Raw genomic sequence first — 12,942 nt, forward strand, 5'->3', positions numbered from 1 at the left:
GTGTCGTTCGGCGTCTGCATATAGTCCAATCCAAAAATAGTCTGATTTGACTCGGTGGTACGTTCGACCGATACCTTGGTGGCCACCTTCCAACGAGTCGTGGCAACTCCGTAGTACTTCCTGAATCATCGTTGTGGGCACCACTAGACGCATCGTTGTCTCCTCTCGGCGTTCGTTGCCCCACCGACGGTTCGTTCCAAGAAAATACAGTACACCATCCTCGCTAAGCACGAACTTGTCGGTCATCTTCCAAGCGTCTCTGGCTGCTCTGTAGCTGAGGTCTGTTTCCTTGCCTCGGAGGACCGCTTTTAGGTTCGACCATCTCAGCTCTTCATCCTGGGCGGCGGAGATTCGTCTCCGGCGCTCTTCCTGTATAACCACAGGGTCAACGTCTTCTGCGTTTGGAGCGCCAGGGTCTACCTCGTTGCTCGATTGCTCGGCTCTCAGCTCACTCTGAGCTTCGGTGGTCACACCATTCGCTTCGTCTCGCTCAGCTGTACCATTCGGCTCTATCACCGACGTTTCATCTGCAAACTGGGCTCGTTTCTTCCTCGCTTTTGCTTGGTGTCTGGTTGTTGCAGTTAGGTAGTCGGGTTCGTCCCGCACAAAGTCGAAAAAAGATCTGTCGCGGGAGATTCCACGGGCTACTTGGGCTCGGGCGAAGCTGACTGTCGGTTTCTCTTCGGCCGTGGTCTGTACTGAGGGTTCATAGATGACCTCTCCGATCCGGTTCAGCTCGACCAATTCTAATTTCTTAGCCTCGGTCGAAGCTACGCTGGATTCTTTGCTGCTGAGAGCCTTGCTTGCCAACGAATCTGCTGCAGCGTTGAATTCTCGGACCACGTGCAAGTACTTCACCGACCGCAGCTTGGTCGTGAGTTCTCGGTGACGATTCAGTTGAACCATCAGAGACTCCTTTCGACATGCCATCACCCCTAGGGACTGCTGGATTGCGAGTCTCGAGTCTCCCACGATGACTAAATCCTCGACTCCATGTTCGAGCGCAGCTGAGACGCCGTTGTTCATTCCAGCATACTCAGCGAGGTTTACCGTGGTGGTCTCGAGATAAGCACTCGCAGCCGTCACTACAGTCCATTCTGGTAATTTCCACAAAATCCACGAGCAACTGCCGTATCCACCGTTCTTTTCGGTCTTGGCCGAACCATCGAACGACATCACAAATCCGGTATAGGACCTCGGTAGGCAGGCATAAAGCAAGTGGGGGTCCATACGAGCAGTAGGTGACCCTTTCGTCGGCGGTGTAACTGGGGCCAACGAGTCTTCCAACTCCACGAAGCTTGTGAGGCCAGCTTGGAGAAGCTGAGCAAACGTACAATCGCGTTCCTTGACTCGGTTGACCACCAGGTGCCACGGGGACAACATAACCGCAAAGTGGGTCGCTCGACCGAACAGTGTCTTGGATTTGTGCACCCATTCAAGCGTCGAAAAACGCGTATAGACGCGGATGGTCCGACCCACCAACTGGGAGTAGCACACTTTCAACACCAGCAGTAGCGCTAAGACCTCCTTCTCGGCCGGGTGGTAGTTCATCTCGGCGTCCTTGAGGACTCGGCCACAAAATCGAACCGGGTGCAGCTTGTCATCATGGTATTGCATCAAAGTGGAGCTCAATGCCCACTCATTCGCGAATAACGTGACATGCGCTTCCTTGTCTCGGTCAAAGTGCCGGAGGATCGGTGCCTCTGCAACCTTCTGTTGGAGCGCCGCGAAGCTTCGCTTGGCCGCCGAGAGGCTGCCACTAGGCGTGAAGTCTTCATCCTTCAACTGATACAAAGCTGCTCCATACACTGCGAAGTCCTGGATGAATCGACTGTAATAATTCAGCGCACCGAGGAAAGACTGCATCCCCTTTTTTGAAGCAGGGAATGGCAGCTCGGTCACTGCTTTCATCTTCCTGGTGTCGGCTCGAATACCTTCTGCAGAGACTTCGTGTGACAGGAAATCCACCTTTGGCTGGACGAAGATACTCTTCGTAAAGCTCACACTAATGCGACATTCGGTGAACCGTTGGAGCAGTCGGTCTAGCGTCTCCAGGCACGCGTCGAAAGTCTCGGACCCAAAACAGATGTCATCGACAAACGACCGTCGGTCGAACACTGGCACCAACGAGGATTCATCCGGCTCTCCGGTGGAGAACATGTCGGCAACAGGGCTGTTCACTAACCCATTCACTGCGTCAAGCGTGACCGAGGATTCGCGGTCGGCCTCGAATTTGGTCGGCCGAGTTGTTGACTCCTCGGGTCGTCGCAGTGAAGGGTCGGTCACCCCTGTCCGTGCAATCTCGGCGTGGGCTTCGGCCGTTCGCATAAGCTCCGAGAAGTGGAGCCAGCCGCCTTTCGGTTGGACGAAATCCCACAGAGCATTGTCGATCATTCGTTGGTAAATCATCGGTGCGTTCTTCAATCCAAACGGCATACGAAGCCATTCGAAATGTCCGAGTGCACAGACGAATGCCGAGACTTTGCGGGCCCGCATCGTCATCATAATAGCCCAGAATCCACTGGCCGCATCAAGCGAGCAGAACCATAGGTAGGCTTCCAGGTCGGTCAACAAGTCGTCGACTAACGGCATGGCGTACTCCATAATCGCCGTCACTGCATTCACCAGCTTGTAGTCGATGCACAACCGAATATCAACTCCATTCTTCTTGAGCACGATCACGATGGGCGACGCCCATGGGCTGTCCGAAAACGCCACTAGACGAGCTTTCAGCAAGCCTTTCAGAAGCTCGTACAGCTTCCGAAGGTGTCGGAGCGGTGTTCTCCGAGCTCTCTGTTTGATGGATGGATGCCCCTGTACGTCAATATCGCACACCACACCGTAGGCCGGTGGTGGCAGAGCATTCCCACTCGCAATCATGATCTTCTCGTGTCGTTTCAGCACCGCAACGAGACTTTCTTGTTGACGGGCTGTCGCGCTCGGGTTCAGAACATTCGGTCCTGAATAATCCAGTACCGTTTCCGAGGCTTCGGTCAGGTCCGGTAAGAACGCCAACTCGTGTGCATAGTCCGTCAACTCGATCTCATTCGCTAAATGTTCGGACGTATTGGTATCGGTGTTCCCACTACCTGAACCGTCCCCCGCGGTAATCTCATGCATCATTGCTACGAAGGCAGAGTCCAATCGGGTCTTCGGGTCATCACCGAGGACTGGGATGGAGTTCTCTTCACTCGTATACGTGGTATCCGTGCCATCAGAGGTGTCGGTCGCCACCGAGTCGTCATCTTCGTCGACCCATCTATCTCCAACGGGTTCGTCAGAGGGTTGCACCGAAGTCGTCAACGGCGTTCGGTCTCGTTCTGTCGGTTCCTCAGTGCCCCTACTCGCGAACGTTATCTGGCCCTCGTCTAGGCCTTCCAAGTCGTCGGATGGTCGAGGTAGGATGCCGCTAGGTGTCGGATAGTCTCGTCGTTCTACAGCTGGTGGCTGATCTGCCAACCATCGTTCGTAGAGTTTGCGTTCCCGCGCGAACAAAGTCTCGTCTCGACACTCCGCGTACGCCAGGACTTGCCACTCCTCATACTTAGCGGAGTTCAAACGAGTGTATCCATCCCCTTGCGGCAGGTCACCCTTTTTCACCCACAGCAGTACCGATTCGTGTCTCGCGCAGTGAGCAATCTTCGGTGACACGTTCGTTAGTCGCACCATCGTCGGCTGCCCTCGTCGAGACCTCGTTACAGTGGGCACCAGGTTTCCAATCCGGCGTGCCCACACGTCGTGAGTAGTCAGAGGCGGCCGTCGTCGTGGTAACCTAAATTCTCGCCACTCACGCCCTGGGACCGACAAATCTTCGGTCGGGCGTCCAGTCACTTGCATGCTGTACGGCTCGGCCTCTGCTGGGTTCTGCGACTTCACCAGGGGCACCATTACCTCATCCGGTAGTCTCGCAGTACCGTGGAACAGATCCAACCGGACTCCGGCTGGAATCATGAAGTCTGTTCCCAGGACCACGTCCACTCCTGCACTGTGATCCATAACCCATACTTCAAATTCGTACACGCGCTCCCAGCCTAGCGTGACTTTAACGAGTGCTCGTCTGCGGGTCTCCATCACCCCTGGGTTAATTCCTCGCACTTCCAGACTCCTACCGTGATCTGGAACTTCGCGCAAGCGCAACCGTTTCGCGTATGACGCGGAAATCACACTGACATTCGCTCCAGTGTCCAGCAGAATCCTCGCTCGCGAGTCGTTTACAGCCCCATTGACGAGGGCTCGCAATCGCTTCCTCTTGTCATAGCGCTGGGATGACCACCACCCCATTCTCTCGCCAGATAACAGTTTAATCGTCTGGCCGAGGTCTCGGGATGGATGGTCGATTTTGGCCATGCTGAGGATCGAAGCATCGGTTAGCTCCACTCCGTCTCCGTCCACACGTCGTCCATTCACTTCACTCTCACCGAGGCTTACGCCTCTCTCCTTTACATTTTCCGTCGTTTTCACATATTCCATATTCAAGTCATCAGGCCGTTTGCTCACACCTGCGAATGCGAACATATAGTCCGCATCCAGCGCAGGTTTGGCTAACTGTGGCAGCCCGATTGGGACCAACCTAGTTTCAGTTGGCGGGCTGCCTAGTTTAAATGACTCCCATAGACGAGTTCCTGCAATTCCGGCGAGAGGTCCTTCTTCTCGACCTTAGCTCGGAGGAGATTCGTGAGTTCTTGGAAGGCTTCACATTTCCCGGCATCATGAACCTGTTTGCACATCTTGCATCGCTTAAAGCAGTAGTGAGCCGAATGGGTGAGTCCTCCGCAGGCGGCGCATGGACCATATTGGCGTCGACCATCGCGTCCGGTGGAGTTTCGGCGCTGGTCGTCTCGGTCATACGGGCGTTGGCCGTTACTTGCCCTCGGCCGACGGTTGTCGGCGCGAGCGAACGTTCCTTCAGCCGCATTGCGACGTTCAGAGTCGTTTGCAGCAGCCACGTGGCCTCGGTCCTCGGTCGACGCGTATCCGTCGTCCGAGTACCCTTCGGAGTATCGGTCGTCATCGCCAGAGTGAGACTCCGGCCCATACTCCTCGGTGTCATCATATCCGTCGTTGTACGCTTCCGGGTATCCTCCACGCGCGCCCACCGAGCGTCCCGCATTCAGTGCTGTCACTATGTTGGTCAGTGCGTCAGTGAGAGTGACCCTCGGTCGATATTGTTGGTCATCCCGGCGACGGTTATCGTCTCGGTAACGGTCTTCTCGACGACGGTCGTCCTCTCGGTGACGTCGGTCTCGGCGATAGCCGTCCCGCGGATCCTCGGAGCGTCCACCATCGCGTCGGCGTGCTACCTCTTGCCCTCGAGGGCGGCGGACCGAGGACTCGCGTCCAGATTTTCGCTCTCTGCGACGAAGGATATCATTGATCATATCCTCGAGGTCGTGAATGTTCTTAACTCGGACATGGCACAGACGCTCTTCTAGACCTCGGTCTTCGCACGAATCCAAGAAGTGCTCGACGTGGTCCTTTGCATCACGACCGCCATGCTCGAACTGCACTCCGGCGTTGCGAGCATAGCCGTTGAGTCGGTTGAGGTAGTCGCAGACATGCTCCTTCTCCTCTCGCTTGGCCGAGTAGTACCGAGCCTTCGCAGACTGGTTGAACCTCGAACAGTAGTACTTAATGAACGCATCGCTCAACAATTTCCACGTGCGTCTCGTTTTGCGGGGCAGCTGTCGGTACCAATGCAGAGCACCATCTTGGAGGCTCAATTCAAACGCCATGCACCATTCGTTGGGCGGCGTGTGCGTCCCTTTCATCTCGTATATGAACGCTCGGAGCCACTGCATGGACTTCTCGCTCTTATCGCGGAGTCCCAAGTACGGCTTGATGTTTCCGAGTGGGAGATGCGTAGCGATCTCTAGCCTCGGTGTCGCACTGTCATTCTCCACAGCGCTCAGCTCACGAATTTGGCGTGCCCATTCTCCCGTCAAGTCACCCCCGGTGTCTCCGACGTCGAACGAATCTTCGTCAGATGAGTCGTCGCGGAGGTCGTAACGTCGGCTGGGCGTCCGACTTGCGCTTCGTCCAGCAGTCGGAGCGGTTCGATATCCCTCGGCCTCTCTCGCCAGCCGTTCTGTACGACTGACCGACCTTGGCGTCACCATGTGAGAGTCTTGGAAGTATGTCGACGTCGCACCTTGGGCCGAAAATATTCCGGCCTCGGTCGACTCTCTGGGGCGTCTCCCAGGGGTCACTGGCAACGGAATCATGGACGGGTCGACCGGATCCGATGCGTGGCGGACGTTCGGTGGACGGCTAACTCCCGCCTCGGTCACCCCGAAGGCCGACCGAAGCTTCTGCTTCCACTTGCGAAGCGCCGTAGCGGCGTCCTCGGGTGCCCATGCTCGGAGGTCTGCTTCCGACGGGAACACTTGGGGTTCACATCCCATAGCGCGTAGGAGTTGCACCGTGTCCTCGGCCACCTGCCGAGTGTTCCACGCCTCCACGGGCACAGTTAACTCGCCACCGAGCTCCATCCAGATGGCTTGGCGAACAACCTCTGGAGCGAAGGATCGCATCCAGTTGCTCTTCACCTTCATGAGTTCTAGGTATCGACCCAGAACTCGGTTGGCGGCCGGGGTGTCTCCGTTAAGAGGAGGCCGGCCGCCATTCGGTCGAGAATTCGCATCCTCGGCCATCGCCGACGATCGGTGATCGTCGGACTCATCTTCGTCGTAACCGTTGGCTGGTTCGGGACCAGCCACTTCGTCCAACTCTTCGGTGAGGTTTCGCGCAAGCGACCTCACCCCTCCGCTGCGTCCTGCAGATACTGCAGCGGCTTCCGAAAGCTCGGGCATAGCTGCCTTCTCTTCCAGGTCATCTTCTTCGTCATCTTCCTTGGCGTCAGAATAGTCCATCGGCTCATCAAAACTGTCCGAACGCTCGTTGATCGACGCCAACGTACTCGGCGTCGCGAACGACGAACCGGAACGCCCCGAACCCTCGGTACGCGTTCCACTTGACCTCGCCGGCGTTGCTGGTACCGCTGACTTCGCTTCTTTCGCCATCTTCTTTCTTCTTCTCTTCTTTCTTCTCTCGAATGCTCGTTAAGGTAAGAACCTATATGCAACCAAGACACACAGAAGGTCACACCAATCCCGGGTCGCGGCACCAGTTGTCGTGTAGGAACACGCAGAAAATCTCACTACCGAACGGTATGAGTCCCACCAACAACACACGCTTCCCTCGCGAAAGGTCAGCGAACGTTGGATCAACACCTGAAGACCAGGAACGATCCCTTACACCGGGTTGGTTGTAAGCGCCTCTGTATACCAAGGTTGAGTTCGGTCAACCTTAAAACCTGCACTACTAGCCACGAGCGAGGGCTAGAATGCAATATTGCGCTTTCGCGCGAACCCCCGCAGTCCCTCAGAAGGAAGGGTACCGGCAGTCACGCCTGATACGGGTTTGCCGAGGGTAACCTCGGCGGGTAGTGAAATACACTTGGGAACACTCGGGTTCCACCAATATATAGGGACCGACACTCCTTGTCGCCCCTAACTCTCGGCCACTCCTATCTCTTGGACTGACCAGCAACAAACTCTCGGTTCAATGTACCTCAAGCTCGCTGACAGGCATCCCACGCAGCCGAGCGTATCCAGACCCTAAGACAAGCTAGCTAGACTTACCGAAGACGGACTTGACCCTTGGTGGCTTGTGGGGAAGACTGCTGATTTATTTCTCTTATCCTATATCTCTATACAAATATCAAGTGTAAACAGATCTCTGTGGGAAATCGTATAGCCGGCTCTACACAGCCGAGGGTACAACACGAAATGGGTACAAACGAGGCTTTTAACCTCGGCCGGGGTTTTATTAGACCCAGCCGAGACCTCGGTCACTATTGTTCCTAGGTCACTATAGCGCGGGAAATGAGACCCGCCAATCAAGACGCTCTGTCGCCGTTCACTGAAAGGTGCAACGTCAGCCAAACCGTGACAGTTCGGCACCAAAACCCAACGCCACAGGAAACGGATATAAAAGGATATTTCCAGTTGCAGTGATTTTAAGGCGCGAGCAGCTCGCGCCAAAACTGATGGCCACCGTTAACGCCATTGATGGCACGTTCGGTGCGCGCGGATCTTAAGGTCATTTTGCAATTTCCAACGCACACGGAACACATCTTCTCCTCACGCACCCTCCACCATGTTGAACGACGAAGCTACAATCCAACGCGTTCTTCGTGCCGCACGGGCCGACAAAGACTGGCGCGACATCGCGTCCAAGAACGGCGTTAATTTGCGCACGGCGTATCGCTGGATCGCCACCGCGCGCACGACTGAATCGTGGGATGCCTCGCCGAGAAAGTTGCGCGGCGGAAAGAGGAATTCGAAGGTGACCGATGCCCACGTCGACTACTTGCTTGGTCTCATGGACGAGAACTGCTACCTCACACTAGATGAGATGGTTGATGCTTTTGAAGCGCAGTTTGCTCTTAAAGTGTCTCGCCAAACGGTTAAGCACCCGCATGTACACGATGAAGCAAACGCATCGAGACAACAACTACCGCAACCTCCCCAAAAACAAGATTCTCCGCCGCGACTACGTCGTCAATCTCCTCGCCTACAAAGCGGAAGGTAAGAAGATTTTCTATGTCGATGAAACTAACTTTAATATGTGGTGCACTCGGCGCCGCGGCCGTAGCTTGAAGGGCAAGCGAGCTGTCGACAAGAACAGTGCACGTTGCACACCGTTAAGTTTCATGCTTCAGCTATTCAGGAGAAGGACATGCTAGTAGGCAAATAAGCATAATATAAAATGCTGCGTCAGTCACTTCTCTATTCGTGTCAAATTGATTTTACCTTATGACACATTGAATTTGCTTTTTGCCATTTTGAAGATGAAAAGGTGTACTTCTCCTATTAATAGGTATTCTGTGAAGCAAGTTTACGGGCGTCCGTAAACTACGGCGCAAACCGTTCCGTAATCTACGGTGTAAACTACAGTGTAAACCGTCCCATAATATACGGTGTAAACTACAGTGTAAACGTCCCGTAATCTACGGTGTAAACTACGGCGCAAACCGTTCCGTAATCTACGGTGTAAACTACAGTGTAAACCGTCCCATAATATACGGTGTAAACTACAGTGTAAACGTCCCGTAATCTACGATGTAAACTACAGTGTAAACCGTCCCGTAATCTACGGTGTAAACTACAGCGTAATCTAACGCAGGTGCATTACATGTGGCTAGCCCTCCTACTGTACGTGTAGAGAATGGCAAAGGGGCGGCGGTGGGGAGCAGCTACCGACGGGGTTCAAGCAATCCACGCCGCGGTATTCCTTGGTGACGCGGTGCATGACGAGCTGGCGGCCAAACAAGTTGCAGTCCTGCATAGCATTCCGGGGTGCGACATCATCCGAGACAGAATGAATACAGGGTGGAGAAGAGCACGGTAACAACCGTATTGGGGAAGCCATACAGCAGCGAACAGGGGGGGGGGTTAAGAGGTCCTCTATTTGAGTTTAGCTAAGAAACCATCGAGTCCTGGTATCGCTGGAGGCTTTGCCATATTGATAGTCCTTTCTGTGGCTCATTGCCGCTGCTAGTTTTCAACAGCTCGTCTTGGATGCGGATCCGAAGTGTTGCAGGTACGCTGGCGGAGCACCTCTTTTGTATATTTTGCCAATTGGTGCGACTTGAGTAATGCTGCAACCGCTTTTTGTAGTGTCTTGTGTGTTGTTTTCCAAACAGTTGATGCAGTATCCACCACGATTAACTCAGCAGCGAACAACAAGCTGTCGGGACTCCTTCAGCGATCTTCTTCTTCCTCCTCCTCGCCTCCGCGGAGGATGGCGCTTGCGCGTTGGATCTTGGAGACTAGACGAGTACGCTTGATGGAGCGATATGAAAAGTGAGAGCTTGCTGAAGCAGGGAAGCCTCGGATGTACCCAATAACACCTTCGAGAACACCTTCGAGTTGGCTGCGGATGCTGCGTTCATGAGAACAATGTTGAAGTGCGTACAGACTGCAGCTCTCTCTTTTGATTTGGCGCTTGGTTGAGGTGGCTGAGAGCACAATTCATCTTGCTGCACAGCTTTCAGCTGCCTGGGTGAGTGTTGGTCGGGTTTGATTGAATCGCCAAAGCGACGACAGAGTCGAGTCGATTGCGAGTCCTTGCTGCTTTTGCCGATGTCTTTTCGCTGCGCTGTCATGCTCGACCTTATGTAATCACCATCTGTTCATCGTGAGTTATCATCTTCGTTCCGGTGCTGCAGTTTCGAGCTCGATACAGCAAGGAGCTACCAGGTGCTGCAGTAGCGCCTCCTCCTCTACGTATGCTGAGATTGCTGCGCGCGATCTAACGCTGTTGGAGCACGCCCTTTTCAAGCGCAAACCGAACGATTACCACCTGCCGGAGGAAGACTCAATTGGCTGAATCAGCCCAGCTGATAGGGATCTACGCAAGCAGAAACTGTAGCCAACGTCAGACTATTGACGTGTCCGACTGTGAGTGAGTACCGGGCTCCGATACACGACACATTCGCCACACTAGAGCAGTGGAGCAGGGATGTGGTTGAGATACTGAATGATGCGAAGCCTCTCCTGTCGTTAACAGGGGAGCTACTCGTCCACGGATATATCATTCAGGTCGTGCGAAGCGATGCCGCGCGAGGCGCTGAATAACGCTCAGATTCTGACGAAAGTAGCGTTCCACTGCCGAGAGACCTTGGTGCATTTCTAGCACTTCGTCAATGCTAACAGCCGGAGCCGAGCCGAGTGCGTGAAGATCGAAGGAGGCAAGGAACGCGCTGAAACGAGTAAGAGATAAGTCGGTTGAATGTTTCGTGTGTGCTCGTGAAACTACAATGTAATCGATTGCATTGAGTCAAGACCATCGTTGATGGAGGCATCGCCGTAATGGGGCACATCGGCCTTCGCCCTCAGCACATTGAGGATGCCATGCTCAAGGCCACACGGGTGATGTTTGGGTCTTAGCTGTACGTTTTTCGTTTTCAGTGAGATACATTGACGTCATTTAGCTATGTTAACGACTTCCTATGTCGAAAAAGCTGCACGTTCTTGCGTAGATTCAACATTGCTGAGTGGAGCTACTCAGGCGTGACGACGCACTCGAGTGATGATGGGAAGAGCAGTCTTCTGGCGGCTTACAGAGAGCTCATCAGAGACACAAGACCAAGCTACAGTTGTGATCTACTTGGGTGCAATGGACTTCACGAGCGACCGCAGGATGCTGGAGACGATTGAAGTCGCCGTTGTCTTCAAAAGCTTCCGATCGCTTGGCTGTCTTGTCTGCATTTGAAACTATGCAGCGGTCTCGTCGTTCCGTTCCCAAGCTTCACCCGGCTCCATGGAGGCCTCGTCACACGGTGGAGGAAGTGAACAGCTACTGCATCTCATGCAGTAGTCGCAACGTCGTCGTCTTGCTCTGGCCGTGAACAAGTCGCTTGCAGAGAACCGCCCAGTCAAGGTCGATGAGCTGCGGTAGCTTGCCTTATAATGGCCCCCGCAAGTGCTGATTGACCTCCAGTAGATGCTACCGGTAGGTTACTTGCCTTTATGTTGTAGAAACGATCTTCGTGTAAACCCATGGACAAACTGAAACGAGAAATAAATAGTAGAGAGCAGACACGATTCATTCCAATGCCGTCGTCTGGTTAGTCAACCTACCTCCGTCTTCCATCCTCTGCATTTGTAGTTGGTGGATCTAAAACACGATGGTGTCAAGCATAGCGCCGAGGCACTGGACTGTGTTGAGGGCCATAAGGTCATACACGTCGTTCTCCAGGTGCTTCTTGGGGTCCAGCTCGCCGACGTTCAGCACCTCGAGCTCCTCGGGCGTCTTCTCTTCCTCCTCCTGCACCCGCTTGTTGTACTGCTCCGTAAGATTCAGCATGGTCTGCGTTGTCAAAAACAATTAGTTTCTCGTACTATTTCGTTCGCAGCACGCAGCACTCGACGTACCTTTACGGTCGTTTTGTCCTCCTTGGAGTGGTCCTCGAACTTGGTGAGTACGAGGCCATCGCTCCACGTCTTCTTGTGTAGGTTCATGAGCATTTTCTCCTCGAGCTCGTTTTGGGTCCGTCAAGGGAAAAGGCGAGAGCGACGCTTTCCTCCTCATCCTCTGGATGGGGTCCACGGCGCGCAGGTTCAGCGCCTCGAAGCTCTGCTGCGTGTTGATGCCCACACTTGAGAGTGATCATCTCGGCCCTTCCCTCTGCTTGAGCATCTCCAGCATCTCCATCTGGAAGACTGGGTCCACGGCGTCGACGCTCACGCCCGTCCCGCTCTGCGGCATGGCGAGCACGTCGATGCAGTTGACCGTGTAGTCGTCCACGAACTCGCCCAGCACGAGGCCTATCACCGTAATGAGCATGCCAGCGTGGCCTGGCAGCGTACGCTATAAAAACAATGAATTGGCTAGTGGATAAATGACATACTATACACGTCGAGATCTTACCGTGTTTCAGCATCTCGAGCAACGCCAGCGACGAGATGTGCACCTTCTTGGCCGTGTGTACCAGCGGGCTGTCGCCGCCGGGATCACCCCGGCAGGTTGCCAAAGAGACGCTGCAGTCGGTCCATGCCGCGAGTCTTCATTTGACGACTCTTCAAGCGTTTCTTGGCAAAAGGGTCCAGAAATGAGATGTCGCGGTGTGGTGCACACCACAGGTAGATTTCAGCCAATGACAGGACGCCATTGATGAATTTGCTTGGTGGTTGCGCATCGTAGCGGACGCCCTCGCTATCTTGTTTTTGTGTAGACACAGCCACAGTCCTCGACAGCGGCAGCTAAGCCGCATCACGACCGCACCCGACGCCCAAGGACTAGAGCCTCTAGCCTCCAGCTTTTGCCACGGGAGACTTCAGCAAATCCTGCTTGTATTGCAGAATGTAAGGGCCTACGAAGTCTCATATATTTTCGACAGTGGTACGCCAGAGAGCAGGGCACGTTCGCGCACTGTTC

The 12,942-nt window shown here is 54.4% G+C and overlaps 1 protein-coding gene across 1 annotated transcript; it reads right to left on the bottom strand.

The window, feature by feature from the left end:
* Positions 1-11,682: 11,682 nt before the first annotated feature.
* KRP23_10827 (26S proteasome non-ATPase regulatory subunit 14-like protein) lies at positions 11,683-12,032 on the bottom strand (the record flags this gene model as incomplete). Its single annotated transcript, XM_067881312.1, has 2 exons — positions 11,683-11,874; positions 11,940-12,032. The coding sequence occupies 2 exons, from the start codon at positions 12,030-12,032 to the stop codon at positions 11,683-11,685; spliced, it is 285 nt and encodes a 94-aa protein (XP_067740635.1).
* Between the last annotated feature and the right edge of the window lie 910 nt (positions 12,033-12,942).

This window comes from Phytophthora ramorum (assembly GCF_020800215.1).
Source record: "Phytophthora ramorum isolate Pr-102 chromosome Unknown Phyram_PR-102_s0011, whole genome shotgun sequence".
NCBI lineage: Eukaryota > Oomycota > Peronosporomycetes > Peronosporales > Peronosporaceae > Phytophthora > Phytophthora ramorum.